General features: G+C 48.6%; 1 protein-coding gene across 29 annotated transcripts in view; it reads right to left on the bottom strand.

Annotated features, from left to right (window-relative positions):
• Window positions 1–14,879, bottom strand: part of NCOR2 (nuclear receptor corepressor 2) — a 361,690-nt gene that overhangs the window by 76,573 nt on the left and 270,238 nt on the right. For all 29 annotated transcript variants that reach the window (XM_060269894.2, XM_060269902.2, XM_060269904.2 and 26 more), the window contains one exon: window positions 790–943. In XM_060269894.2, the coding sequence (XP_060125877.2) occupies window positions 790–943 (154 nt within the window). The remainder of the gene's footprint in view (window positions 1–789; window positions 944–14,879) is intronic.

Below are 14,879 nucleotides of genomic sequence, written 5' to 3'. Positions count from 1 at the left end.
ATGCATTGAGATATCACAGTGCTGTGTCTCTGTGTGTTTTCTCCCTCTTTCTCATGCCACACACTGCTCACTGGATGCTGCTGGTTGGGGGGGGCATGCTGTGTTGCAGCTTTACAACACAAGAAAGTGCTAACAGATGTTATGGAGGGAGAATCAAGGAGCTAGACGAGCAGCTGCTGTTGCTAGGAGGGCAGACCTGTGTATAGTGTAATGTTTAGTCTGGGCCTCAAACATTCAGGGGCGGGGGGGGGCAACCCCCCCATCAGGAGAGACTGCTAAATAGATAGATAAATTGCAATGAACAGAAGACAAGCCAGCAATCTGAACTAAGAGAGGACACTGCTTTGGGTGTGAAGCTGAGAGGGGGCACTGCCCTAGCTGTGAACAGCACATGCACATTTAGATGTATGGGTTTCTTGGTTGATGCCCTATTTCCTAAAATAAACAAACATCCAGCCAGGCTTTGCAAACAAGAAACAGCATCTTTGTGAACGAGCCTGGCTCTTTGCCCGCATGAGTGAGGGCAGTCAAATGTCAGCTTTCCCACATCTCTGACACTGTGTGAAAGTTTCACCCTCACACATCCCTCAGGGTGCCAGCTTCCTCCCTTCTCTGCTGGGCAACTGCTCTTGCAGACATACGGAAGCAGTGACATTTCCCAGGTTACAGAGAAAGCCTATCATGCCATTCCCCTTGGCAGGACAGCAACAGTGAGACAGAGTTGCCCATCTACCTATCTGTCTACCTACCTGTTTACCTCAGATAGACTAAGTGAGGCAAGTACTTTACCTTCTGCATCTTCAGCCATCTCCTCTTCATTGCCACTGGTGCCTGACCCATCTTGCCCCATCTCCTCGTCTTCGGCTGCTGGAGGGAAGGCCGTTTCCTCGTTTTGGACAGTGGGGGCTTTTTTCTTCTTTCTCCTTGCATTCCTTTCTTTCTCCTGGAAAAGACAGGGTGACAGAAGCGAATCTTGAGAAAACATCTTCCTGCCATCATTCCTGTGAGGGACAGGGGATATCGCGAAGTCCCTCCCCTCCTGAGTTCAAGCCCGTCCCCGAGCAAAGGGGAAAGCAGGGAGAGTTCCGATTCCAGTGGGGAAGCAGGAAGTCGTGTCCGAGGCTCAGGCAAGGTAGAGGAGCCAGGGTCCCAGGTGGGACAGGAAGGGGCAAGTAAGGGGGGAAGACCCATCCCCCCAACTCCAGAATTACGCAGGAAGAGGAGGGGCAAGAGGATGGGTCTGCCAAAGCTTTTGTGTTGGAGAAAGACGCGCCAAAAGCCATTAGGAGGTTCTGAAACCGACTGACAACATCGCTCCGTGTAAATAGCAATGACTTGAGCACTGTAAATACGCAGCACCAATAAAAGAATAAAATGCAGAGCTGCGTAGCGTCGTTACTCTGAAGTAGTCCACTCCGGCCACTGTGACAGCAACCTCCTAATCATTTTTGGGCTACTTTGGAGTTGCCGGGATGAGCGTGTCAGAGGCGGAGAAGTGGCGGCAGATCGCTGAGCAAGCCCAGCTAGAACTGCAACAGCTGTCGCTGCAGGCGCAGGGAGAATTGAAGGCAGCTAAAGAGGAGACTAAGAAGGTCCAGGACGACCGGCTACAACTTGCGGAACAGGTGAGAGAGCTCCAGGAAAAAGAGCAGCATTTAAGGGCGGTGGCGGTAGACCTCCAAAACAAGCTGGATGCAGAGAAAAACAAGGCGGGAGGGGCACCCCAAGTGCAAGTGCTGCCAGGAAGGAGAGCCGGGACCCTAGTAAGCAAGTTCAATGGAGACCCGAAGGAGTTTCAGGGCTTTGAGACTGAGATTGTGTATGCTCTTGAGCTGCACCACGATGAGTTCCCTGATGATGAGCACAGAGTAGCGTTTATTGTGGAGCACCTTACAGGGGCGGCCAGGGAGTGGCTAAGACCGTTAATTGCAACAAGGAATCCTTGCATGAAGAATGTCAAACTATTTCTAGAAGGTTTGAAAACGATGTATTCGTCCGATAGTCATATGGACCAGACTAAGGAGGAACTTCATAATTTACGCCAAGGAAATATGACAGTTCGCGCGTATTGGGCGAAATTCACCATGCTGGTGCACAGATTGGGGTGGGATCTGGAGTCTGCCCCAATGCAAGCGGCGTTTTACTTGGGGTTGCATGAGGAGGTGAAGGATGAGCTCTCGAGAGGTCCAAAGCCCAGTAATATGGATCAACTGAGCAAAGCGGCTCTGGCGGTGGGGGTGAGGCAGGAATCCAGATGGAGCGACAAGCAAGCAACGCGCGCAAAGCGGGCTTGGTTCCCACGGTCGCAGGAGAAGCCACTCCCTCAACAACCCTTTCAAGCCACGCCTGGGGCCAGTCAGGACCAGGAACCCATGCAGATTGATAGCGCGCGCGCGCGGGCTTTTCAAACCCCAGCGGCGCCAAGACGCAAGGAGGGAAGGGGTGGGAATTGCTTTCTCTGCAACTCCCCCCAGCATCTCGTCAGAGACTGCCCACATCGCAGGGAGTGGCAAGGAAAGGCGGGAACGGTTGTGCCCTCCCCCACTGACGCAGCACCACAGCAGGGAAACGGGAAAGCCTGGCTGCAGGAGACAAGGGGCGGCAGCCAGGCACAGTCAGCAGACAACAGCCCCAGCCCACCCACCCGCACAGAGAGGAGCAGAGCCAGCCCACCCCTCCCAGAGCAGGAGTGGTTCTAGAAGTGACGCTCACGCTCCCAAATGGCTATCCATTGACGGTCCTCGCCCTAATTGACAGTGGTGCCTCAGCCAACTTCTTCTCGAGAAACTTTGCAGAAGAGCACCAGATCCAGCTTCTGCAGCTGGATTTTCCTCTGCACGTGGCAACCATTGACGGCAGAGAGCTGCTGGGAGGGGCCATCACTCATCAAACCCCCCCCATGAGAATGACGGTTGGAAGGCACTCAGAGACACTGGCATTCAACGTCACCACCATCTCAGACCCCCCAATCGTTTTGGGCATGAGCTGGCTGGCGCGCCACGACCCCTCCATAAGTTGGCATCAGAGATGCATCACTTTTGGATCGGACTTTTGCCTGGAACATTGCATGCAGCACCAACCAGGGGAGGGGCCTCCGATAGCCACGGTGGCCACCATGCACGTCAAAGGGGGTGAGGCGATACCCAAACCATACTGGGACCTGCAGGAGGTCTTCAGTGAAGCGGAGTCCGACCACCTGCCCCCACACAGGCCTTTTGACTGCCAGATCAACCTGGTGCCTGGGGCAACTATACCCCCAGCCAAGCTGTACGCCATGTCAGACCAGGAACTGGAGGATCTGTGCGCTTTTATCGACAAGAACCTCAAGCGGGGGTTCATCAGAGAAAGCAAGGCAGCAGGGGGCAGCCCGGTCTTCTGGGTGGACAAGAAAGACACGCAACAGCGCCGTCTTGTGGTGGATTTTAGACGGCTGAATTCGGTGACAGAGCCAGTGGCTTTCCCCATGCCCAGAGTGGATGATCTCCTGACAGCGGCACGCAGAGGCAAGATTTTCACCAAGCTAGACCTGAGGGGGGCGTACAACTTGATCAGGATCCGGGAAGGCGATGAGTGGAAAACCACGATGTTCACGCCTCTGGGCTCTTTTGAATATCTGGTGATGCCCTTCGGGTTGCAAGGGGGCTCAGCATGCTTCCAGGCCTTCATGCACCACGTCCTGGGGTCCCTACTCTTCAGGAAATGCTTGGTCTTTCTGGATGACATCCTTATTTACTCCAACGACCCAGTGCAGCACGTGAAGGACGTCAGGGAGGTGTTACAGCGCCTGAAGGAGAACCACCTGTATGTGAAGCTGGAGAAGTGCAAGTTTCACACCAAGGAGGTGGACTTCCTGGGCTACAAGCTGTCAGACAAGGGGCTGGCAATGGACAAGGACAAGGTGCAGACCATCCTGGACTGGCACAGCCCCAGGACGCGCAAAGATGCCCAACGCCTACTAGGCTTTGCCAACTTCTACAGGAAGTTCATCAAGAACTTCTCTCGAGTTACGGCTCCCATCACTGACTGCCTGAGAGGCAAGCAGAAGTTCAGGTGGACACCAGAGGCGCAAGCAGCGTTCGAAAGCCTCAAGAGGGTGTTCGCCTCAGACCAGAACCTGTTCCACGTGGTTCAGGACGCGCCCCTACGCATTGAAACAGATGCTTCTGATAAGGCTGTGGGCGCCATTTTGTTGCAACTGGACGCCAACAGAGAGTGGAGACCCTGTGCCTTCTTCTCCAGGAAGTTGACCCAGCCCGAGCGAAACTACACAGTTTTTGATCGGGAACTTCTTGCGATCCACGCGGCGTTCCAGCACTGGAGACACTTCCTGGTGGGCGCCAAGCACCCCATCCAGGTGTGCACAGACCACAAGAACCTGGAGTTCTGGAGAACTGCCAGGGTGCTCAACCAGCGGCAGATACGGTGGGCGGAGTTCTTCTCGAACTTCAACTTCTCCATACACTACATCCCAGGAGAGCAGAATGTCAGGGCGGATGCCCTCTCCCGCAAGCCAGAGTACATGGAGGAGGAGGCGCCACCAGCCCCAAGGCACATTTTCCCCCCGTCGGCATGGTCCTGCGGAGCAGCAGTGGTGAGCGAGGCAGAACTCACAGCACTGACGGCAGCGGATGAATTTGCCAACCGCATCTTCAGAGAACTGAGAGGGGGGAGGGAGCAGGCAAAAGACTTTGCAGAACGCAGAGGGCTGCTTTTCTACAAGGGTGCGCTGTACCTACCCACCACCCAGCTTCGACGTACGGTCCTCAAGCAGATGCACGACAACCCTACAGCGGGGCATTTTGGAAGGGACAAGACCACTCACCTAGTCATGAGACACTTCTGGTGGCCAGGGGTGAGGGAAGATGTTCGAGACTATGTAAGGGGCTGTACCACCTGCCAGCGGGCGAAGGTGGTCAGAGCAGCGCCACCAGGGTTGCTGGAGCCCTTAGCCACACCACACAGGCCGTGGGAAGTGGTGTCCATGGACTTCATCACAGATCTGCCTTCGTCCAGGGGTAAGACTGCAGTGTTGGTGGTGGTGGACCTCATGTCCAAAATGTGTCACTTTATACCGTGTGCCAGGGCAGTCTCGGCAGAAGAGACAGCCAAACTGTTTGTTGATCACATTTTCAGACTGCATGGATTACCTTTAAGGGTTATTTCGGATCGTGGCCGCCAATTTGTTTCCAGGTTCTGGCGGCGGCTCATGAACCTCCTGCAGGTGGAGGTCAGCTTGTCGACGGCTAGACACCCGCAGACCAACGGACAAGCGGAGAGGGTCAACGCCATTCTGCAGCAGTACCTGAGATGCTACGTCAGCCAGCGGCAAACGGACTGGGTGGATCGCTTGCCACTAGCAGAATTTGCCTACAACAATGCAGTGCACGTCTCCACAGGGGTGTCGCCCTTTAAGGCCAATTACGGGCGCGACCTCAGATCTTTCCCAGAGAGGGAGAGGGAGGAGGAGGAGGAGGGCCCACAGGCTGAGGATTGGGCAGAGGAACTGGAGACGGTGCACCAGCAGCTCAGAGAACACTTGGAGAGGGCCAAGGAAGCGTACAAAAAGGGGGCAGATCGCCACAGGCGACAAGGGGAGGTCATCAGGGTGGGGGACAAGGTGTGGTTGTCCTCGGAGGGCCTTCCCACCAGAGGGAGGTGCAAAAAGCTGGCACCCAAATGGCTGGGCCCCTTCACGGTCACGCAACAGGTCAACCCGGTGGCATACAGGCTGGCACTGCCAGAGGACATGAGGGTGCATCCAGTGTTTCATAGATCGCTGCTGTCGCCGTACAGGGAAAGCAGCAGGCTCAGAGACAGCGAACAAACCCCCGAGGGAGGGGGGGAGAGGGAAAGCAGGGAGCAACTCAATGAGGCCACGGCCATCCTGGATTCAAGGTGGGGGGTGGGGGGCCTGGAGTACCTCATGGCATGGGAGGATGCTCCACCGTCCCAGAATGAATGGGTTCCCGCCACTCAGATACAGGAGGAATTCTTGGTGGAAGAATTTCACGCCCTCTTTCCCCACAGACCCAAGCCCTGGCACATGGAAAGGGAGGGGGAGGAGGAGGAGGCACGGGAGAACAGCTCACCATGGCGCTGGGAAGCGGAGTTTGAGGAACCAGAGGATGAGGTATGGGTGTCGCCAAGATCCACCCAGTCAGAGGAAGGAGCAGATTGGCAAAACATTTTTACCCCCACCAGCTCTGACGCCACGGACTTTTTGGGATTCCCGTCCTCCCAGGCGGAAGGGGGGGGCTCGCAGGACTGGGGGGAGGTGTTCACACCAACGGGCTCGGAGAGCACCGAGTTTTTAGGCTTCCAGTCGTCACCGACACATGGGGGGGGCCTGGGGAGGGGTGAAGGAGAGCTTGGGAGGGGGGTGGATGTGAGGGACAGGGGATATCGCGAAGTCCCTCCCCTCCTGAGTTCAAGCCCGTCCCCGAGCAAAGGGGAAAGCAGGGAGAGTTCCGATTCCAGTGGGGAAGCAGGAAGTCGTGTCCGAGGCTCAGGCAAGGTAGAGGAGCCAGGGTCCCAGGTGGGACAGGAAGGGGCAAGTAAGGGGGGAAGACCCATCCCCCCAACTCCAGAATTACGCAGGAAGAGGAGGGGCAAGAGGATGGGTCTGCCAAAGCTTTTGTGTTGGAGAAAGACGCGCCAAAAGCCATTAGGAGGTTCTGAAACCGACTGACAACATCGCTCCGTGTAAATAGCAATGACTTGAGCACTGTAAATACGCAGCACCAATAAAAGAATAAAATGCAGAGCTGCGTAGCGTCGTTACTCTGAAGTAGTCCACTCCGGCCACTGTGACAATTCCCATTAGAAGTCGAGGGGGAGGGGTAGAAGGAGAGGGTATTGTTATTTAACTTTTTATTAAATCTGTATACTGCTCTTCAACTGTAGATCTCAGGGCGGTTCACAACATAGATGAAAGGAAGGAGCACCTACCTTTCCAGGATAGAAACATTGGGGGGGGGGGTTGGAAGGACCATTCCTGAAACTGGCGGGGGCTTAGGGCTGCCAAGGTACCTGGATTTATACTGACAGCGAATACTGACAACAAAGCATGGTGTGCAGGGAGGAGCCTGGAGCTAAGCCAGGATGGGAGTTTGCCTGTGAAGAATGGAGAGGACTGGGTTTGGAGAATGTACACCCTGAGGGATGCTTCCTCTAAAACCAATTGCTGACCACTGTGAGGCTCCTTTAAGTTGTGTCGAAGACTGCCCTCTTGCAGGTTCAAGGACCAGCTATAGGAAGGACCACAGCTTAGCAGTAGAGCATCTGTCTCACAGGCAGAAGGGCTCCAAGGACAATCCCCTGGTGTCTCCAAGTGGGGCTGGGCAAAACTCCTTCCTGGAACCCTGGAGAGCTGCTGCCAATCAACACAGGCGATACTGAGCCAGATGGATCAATGGTTTGACTCAGTATAAGGCAGCTCCCTATGTTCCCACAAGTGCATCATGGAGGATACAAACATCCTCTATTACGTAGCTCGCATGGGGTCCCCTTTATATCATTACTGTTTAGTTATTTGTATGCATTTTACCCCAGTACACAGACCATCTTAAAATCTACACATCCATTCCATGCTACAGAAGGCCCAAGGTTCAACTCCTAGCAGCTCTAGGTCATATTAACAGCAGCAGCAGCAGCAAGAAGGGGATGAAGTAGTGAATGCTAAGAAAGGCCTCTCTGTCCGTGACCCTGGACAGTCATTGCCAGTCCAAGTAGGTAACACTGGACCAGAGGGGCAAATAGTTTGAACTAGGGTAAGCCAGCTTCCTATGCTTCACAGTCCTGTGAAGGAAGGTGCTTAATATTCCCATTTTACAGATGGAGAAATGAGGATCACATGAGCATTCTGCCACCTGTTTCAGGGCAAGCTTTTGGGATAGGTTTCCAGAAGCCACCCTATAGCTCTGTATTAAAGGAACCGTTCACTGTTCTAACAAGTGGTAGCACTCCAACCCCCCAATGTTGGAGGCAGTACTTCTGCATACCAGTTGTTGGGAATCACACATGGAGAGAGGACTGCTGTACTCCAGTCCTGCTTCTGAGCTTCCTAGCAGCAGCTGGTTGGCCACTGTGAGAAGAAGATGCTTGACTAGATGGGCATCTGGCATTCTTAAAGTTTACAGGCCATCAAACAGTAACACTGCTGATGATCAGGGCTGAGAGTATTCTATGGTTTCATTAAAAGGCTGTGCAAAGGTGGGATCTGCTATCGAGCCAGAATTAAACACCCTGAGAGTATTTCAGTTTCCATTAAAAAAATCCACACCAAAGTTTCCAGTTCTCATCAGCCATGAAAATGAATGGCCAAGTACCTAATCTGAGAAGCCCGAGTGAGATTTCTAACCACCAGCCAATAGGGCTTCAATGACCAGCTGTCAGAAGCAGAACAGATTTTTTCTTTTTTTAAAAGCAAAATTGCTTCAAAAGCCTCGTTTGTTGTAGGATATCTGCATCTCGGTAGCACTGCTCTATGTTAGCATGATACTGTATTGTTCAGTGTTAGCTTGATATTGTAGGCTGGGTTATGTCTCTCAGAGCTGCCCCACAGAGAGTGGTATGACCCCCAATACAAGGGAGTAAGAAATGGTCCTCAATCTCTTAGGATGCACCTGCTCTCAGCTGAACCTCTCCAGAACTGAAGGTGAGATGCACAGGCCGGCTTCAGATCCCATCATATTGGGAAGCTGGCCTGGCCTCAATTCTGTGGGCTGGATATTTGTCTCTCATGGCATCCCATAAACAAGGTTAAGATATTTTGCAACCACAAAAGCACAAGAAGATTCAGGATCCAGCTTCCTGCCTACCACAGCACCTGGCAGGATGTGTCCATGGAAGCACCCGCCCCACATATTTAAAGCACCTTTACAGCACATAGACTCTGCAAACACGAGTCTACCTCTCACGCAATGACAATTCCCAGCACCCTTCAATAAACTACAGTCCCCAGGATTCTTTGGGGAAGCCATATGCTTTAAATGTGTGGTGTGTACAAAGGAGACAAGCCCACACACAGCCTTCTCCCTTTGCTGTTCCCCAGCAACTGGCAATTCAGAAGCATGCTACCTCTGAACCAGATGTTTTGTTGTTGTTGCACTTTTATTGACAATTTTTGCTTTTACTTTTTGTTTTATTTGAACTGTTTTATTGTTGTTTTGGCTAGCTTTATTGTAAGACAGGTAGAAACTGACTTGGGAGGTGAAAGGCAACATAAAGATCCAGGAGACAAGCCAATAATTAACTATTTCAGCCTGATGTAAATTCTTTTTATGAATCATTGTCTGGGTCTCATCCTCCTGATATACCTAACTCTGCAGGTGCTTTGCCAAATAAAGTTGTTGAAGATTTAGGACAGATAAAGGAAAGTACTTCTTCATGTAGCACATAGTCAAACTATGGAACCCGCTCCCCCAGGAGGCAGTGATGGCCACCAACTTGGAAGGCTTTAGAAGAGAATTAGACAAATTCATGCCTCCACAGCTGGAGGCAATGCTTCTGAATACCAGTTGTTGGAAATCACAGGAGGTGAGAATGCTCTTGTGCTGGGATCCTGCTTGCTGGACTAGATGGGCCACTGGCCTGATCCAGCAGGCCCTTCGTATGTTCTTAAGGTTATTGCCATCTTCTTTTTTTGGAAAGATTTCACTCTCTATAAGTTGATGCTTCTCTACACTGCATCTTTGTATGCTGGGAAAAGCTTGTTGTGTGGGCTGTTAAAAGCAACCAAGTAAAAAGCCCTTAAAAAGTGGTGCACCCCCTACACATGTTGCCAAACACTTAATTGAGACGTTCCCCCTCCAAACCGAAATGGAAACATCACCTTCGTGATAATACTGAATTGCAAGAACAGGAAAATTGCTGCAACTAATCTTGATAACAGCCAATACCAAGATAAAAACAGTTTCCTCTCGTTTAATAACCATTTTGACAAAATGTATTTTGAGGTCTAAGGCATTAGGGACAAAGCGGATTCACAAGAGTACAAAAGAGACATGTTCCATGTCAAATATTAATTACCTAACTGGTGTGGCTAAAAGGCCATGTCTTTCCCCTTTAAAACACAGAAGGAGTGGTGGGTCCAGGAAAGGGTCCAACCCTGGGCTTCAGGTGTTTCAAAGGGAGAAGCTGTGTTTTAAATGCTTGGTGGTCGCTACACAACTGAATGCAATAGCTAAGTATCAATGCTGGTATGTGGGAACCTTTGGTCCTCCAGATATTGCTGGACTACAATTCCCAACAGCCCCAGCAAGCATGGCCAGTCGCCAGGGATGATGGGAGTTATAGTCCAATAAGAATCAGACCAAGAAAAGACATACAGAGAACAATTGGGTACATGTTGACCTCCTTAAACTTAGCTGATGAAGGTTAAAGACACCGAAACAGGGCCTTGTCCTGACTTTGGATTATTGTGGATGCTACCTGATTTTAGAAGACTCTTACATAAAATGCGGTATCAATATATTCTGACTTTGGGTTATTGTGGCCTCTATCTGACTTTAAAAGACTTCTACAAAAAACGCCGTATTGATATTTTGCATCAAAAGACTCTTTAATGGAACTAGAACCTGAATTATTCAATTAGATACTGTTGAACTGAGAAATTTTTAGTTTGCGAATATTATTTAAACATTAAGTTTATTACAGAAATTGTATGGTTGCATGTAATTTTGTTTTGTGTGTTCACAATTTGTTTGTTAATAGGGATTATTCTCATTATTGAATGGTATGTTGGCCTGAGTTCTTTGTCTGATTCTTACTGGTGTGTATAACAACGGGAGTTATAGTCCAGCAACATCTGGAGCACCAAAGGTTCCCCACACCTGAATCGATGCATCAAAGTCTGATGTTGAGTACAAAGCCCTATCAGCTGAGCAGAGGGAAGCAACCATTATCTTTTGAGGGCCATTTCCCCTTGGGAATAAATCCGTCAGGAGTCACATACCTCTGGTGCAAAAAGGAGGTGAGACCACCACCCTCTTTCTCAATCCCCAGCATCACCAGGTAAGCTTGTGAGAGAATAATACATGATACCATGGAGCACTGCTGTTAGTCAGGTGTTGGACAATATTTAGCTACATGGGCCAATGATCTGACTCGTACAAGGAAGCTCCCTGGCCTCCTCGTGAGTCGCCACCTGCATGAAATTATGCCAATGGTCACAGCAGAACTGGGACAGGGAATTAGCTTGGTCATTGGTCTAAGCCAGTCTTCTTCACCTTTGGGTCCCAGATGACAACATCCACCATTCCTGACCACTGGTTAAGCTGGATGGAGATGATGGGCAGCTATAGGACCCAAAGTTGAAGAATTCTGGCCTTAACAACTAAGCTACTCTGCTCTTCCTTGCACTCACTATGGGTCATCTTCAGCTAGTTTAACACTACTCCCAAACCTGGCAGCTGATACAAATTTGCCAAATATAAAATTGATCCTCAATAAATGGCTGAGTTACACCTCAGGGAAAGTCCTCCTAAACAAAAATGTATCAGGAGATGCTTAAACATCACACTAGCCACTGGTCTGATTTCAGCTGATAACTGGTTCCAGAGAGCTGCAGCTACAACACGCAAAGCCTGGTTTCTAGTGTTGTGGTTGTTTTAATTTATATACCACCCTTATCCAAAGATCTCAGGACAGTGTACAGTATTAGAAACACATTACAAAACATCAATGATAGAAACATAATAAAAAGATCGTAAAATGCATACTGACAGACAGACAGCCTAATAGTAAAATACTGTAATTATAACAACAACAGTCCTGGGTAAAGAGGAATGTTTTTGCCTGCCATCTAAAGACATGTAATGATGGCACCAGGCGAGCCTCTCTCCACAATCGGGGAGCTAAGTACAGGCTAAGCACAACTCTGGGGCAAAGGGTCCTCTCAGTAATGCCCCATCTGAGCTGCACTTAGATACTTGCACTTATGGGCTTCCTGGAGACATCTTACTGACCAGCTGTAATAAATAAACAAAGATGATGGACTAGATTGACTTCTTGTCTATCTTGGCATGATTCTTATGTCCATTAGTTAGGCTTGAGGGCTTTGGTTCTTTTTGTTTATTTTTTAAATAAACAAACAAAATGTTGTTGTTGTTAAAAAAGTTAAAACTTTCTCAGCCAAAGCATTGGGAAAGTTGCTATATTTCAGCTGCCCCACTCATCTGTAAAATGGGTATAATAATGACCCATCAAAGGAGTCCTATTGCAAGGGTGAATGAGGCAAAGGCATCAAACAAAGCACTCTGTACAGTAAAAGTGCTGGATGAATGATGAATACTCATAGTCACCATTTTCAGGTCTTTATGAAACACCTGGTGAGAAAGATCAGCAAGGGTGATGCCTTTCAAAAGACGGCTTCACCTGGGCTGTAGGAATGGTGTTTCATATCTGATGCTGTTTCCCGTCATTAACACCTGAACAACTAAAACTAGCAGGGACCTGCCCACTGCCTCCTCCCACAGTCGCCAGGCACACAATAATGAATGCTATCCTTGTGCGTGCATTCTATGAATGACATGATGTAACGGTTCGAATGGAAACATTGACTTGGCCACCTGAGCTCAGAGAGCTGTTGAGTTCTCCTTTGCCCCCCCCCCCCTTCAGATAGAACAAACAGTTCCTCGCTTCCTACTCTGCGGGCACAACAGGCCTAGCCCTTATCAAATATGTTAGGTAAATGCTCTTTAAAAATAAATATGAAAATGCTACATAAATGAAAAAACAAGTTTATTGCTAAAGCTTATCATTATACTTTAAATATGCATTTTGTGTTTATTAGGGCATTTCACCTTCTCAGTGGATACAAGCATTTAAGGTATAACTGGTTTCCCCCTTTTTATCCTTTCCTGCCATTGCTACTATTAGGCAGCTCTGTTTGGGGAAGCTTTTAATGTTTAATAGATAATATTCTGTTGTAAACCGCCCAGAGTGGCTGGGGAAACCCAGCCAGATGGGCGGGGTATAAATCATAAATTATTATTATTATTAGTGCTATCCAAGTTTTCCAAGAAAAGAGATGGGAAGACTTTCCACACCAGAGACAGTGTAGACTAAACAGTGTCTGGGTTGTGTGCAATTGCTAACCAGCAGCAATATAAAGAACACACCATTTTCTTCTGAATTCATGCAAAAGCCCATGAACAGCTACCAGCCCACAAATGTTCCAAAAAGCTACTAGCTCCTGTCACTACAATGCAAGTGCACAGGGGATTGGTGTGTGTGTGTGTTTGTGTGTGTGTGTGTTTGTGATGTGTGAAGTCACAGATCCACTTCACAAAAACTTGCCAGTCACCTGGGACGTCTTCTTAGAAGCAAGTTGTTGCTGGCCCAAAATAAACAATTTCCCTTCTCAGCTTTGTGTTCACGTACTGATATGCATAAACAATTCTCTAAATTAAAATGATCCCAGCTACAAAAGCACAAAAAGGCAGATTTTTGAGGGGGGCAAGGTGCGCAGCACATGGGTCCCAGCACCCCACAAGGTGCTTCGTGTATCTCAGACTAATGGAACTCACAGGCTTGTTGTGAGGCTAAGATGTGTGTGTGTGAAAACCATGTTTTCATAGAGCAGGGGTGGCCAACTCCCAAGAGACTCTGATCTACTCACAGAGTTAAAAACTGGGAGTGATCTACCCCCTTTTGGGGGGTTCAGGTCAAAGCTGTGTTTTTTTAAGGAAGGGAAGCCCTGTTTTTCGGGGTTTAGGTCAAACTTGTTGAGCTTCTTTTAGGAGGGAGGGAGGCCCATTTTTGTTTAGAGCTTCAGGTCATACTTCAGCTTTTTTAGGGAGGAGGAAAATTTTGGGTGAGCTTTTTTTAGGGGTGCCAGTGATCTAGCAGTGATCTACCACAGACATCCAGTGATCTACTGGTAGATCACAATCTACCTGTTGGACATGCCTGTCCTAGAGGAAGGCTATCAATATAATATAAATACTATGGGGCTAAACTGCCATCAGCCCCACAGTGCTGTAGGGATTGGGATTGAGTTGGCAGGCTCTGCCGTAGGAGGAAGAAACAGAGGAGGCCTCTTTCAAAAACATTTTAAAAAATGGGTTTTTAGAAAACAAATCCAAATTACAAGAATTCTGAATTGAAAATACGAATAAACCCCTAGCAAAATTATATAAATATATCTCTTAGAGTGGGAGTTAAAAGATGAAGTAGTGAAGGCCACTATGATAAAATGGGCTCAAGATATTGGGAGGCCTATATTTACCAATCAATGGGACAAATTATGGAGGGAGGGGATGAGATTTACAGCGTATGCAGGGATAAAGGAGAACATGCTAAAATTAGTTTACAGGTGGCATCTGACTCCAGAAAAAATTGCCAAAATATATAAAAATAATTCAAATAAATGTTGGAAATGCCAGGGGGAAATTGGCAGCTATTAGCATTGCTGGTGGCAATGAGTGAAAAATCATAAATTTTGGAATATAATTTACGAAAAATTAAAAAAGATGTTAAAAATAACGTTTGAAAAGAAACCAGAATTATTTTTGTTAAGTATGGTGCCGGAAAATGTCCCAGAAATAGAAAGAATATACACTTATACGCTTGTGCAGCAGCTAGGCTCCTCATTGCTCAGAATTGGAAGGGAGAAAAGATTCTGACAGTTCTTGAATGGCAGGAAAAACTGGTGGAATTTATGAACCTAGCCAAAATGACCGCAGCAATTAGGAATATCCCTAAGGAGAAAAGTAAAATCAAGTGGAAATACGTTGAGGATTGTTTGATTAAAGAAAATATTAATACTGAACTGGTGATCTGTTTGAACTGAAAGATATGAAAGAGAGTTAAAGAATGCATGTATGTATATTACAACTATATGTATATATGACAACCCAGATAATGCAAGATAAGTG

The sequence above is a fragment of the Zootoca vivipara genome, chromosome 16 (genome assembly GCF_965207765.1).
Source record: "Zootoca vivipara chromosome 16, rZooViv2.hap1.1, whole genome shotgun sequence".
Lineage (NCBI taxonomy): Eukaryota > Metazoa > Chordata > Lepidosauria > Squamata > Lacertidae > Zootoca > Zootoca vivipara.
Note: the sequence above shows the minus strand (reverse complement) of the source record. Positions and strands in the feature narration are given on the sequence as shown.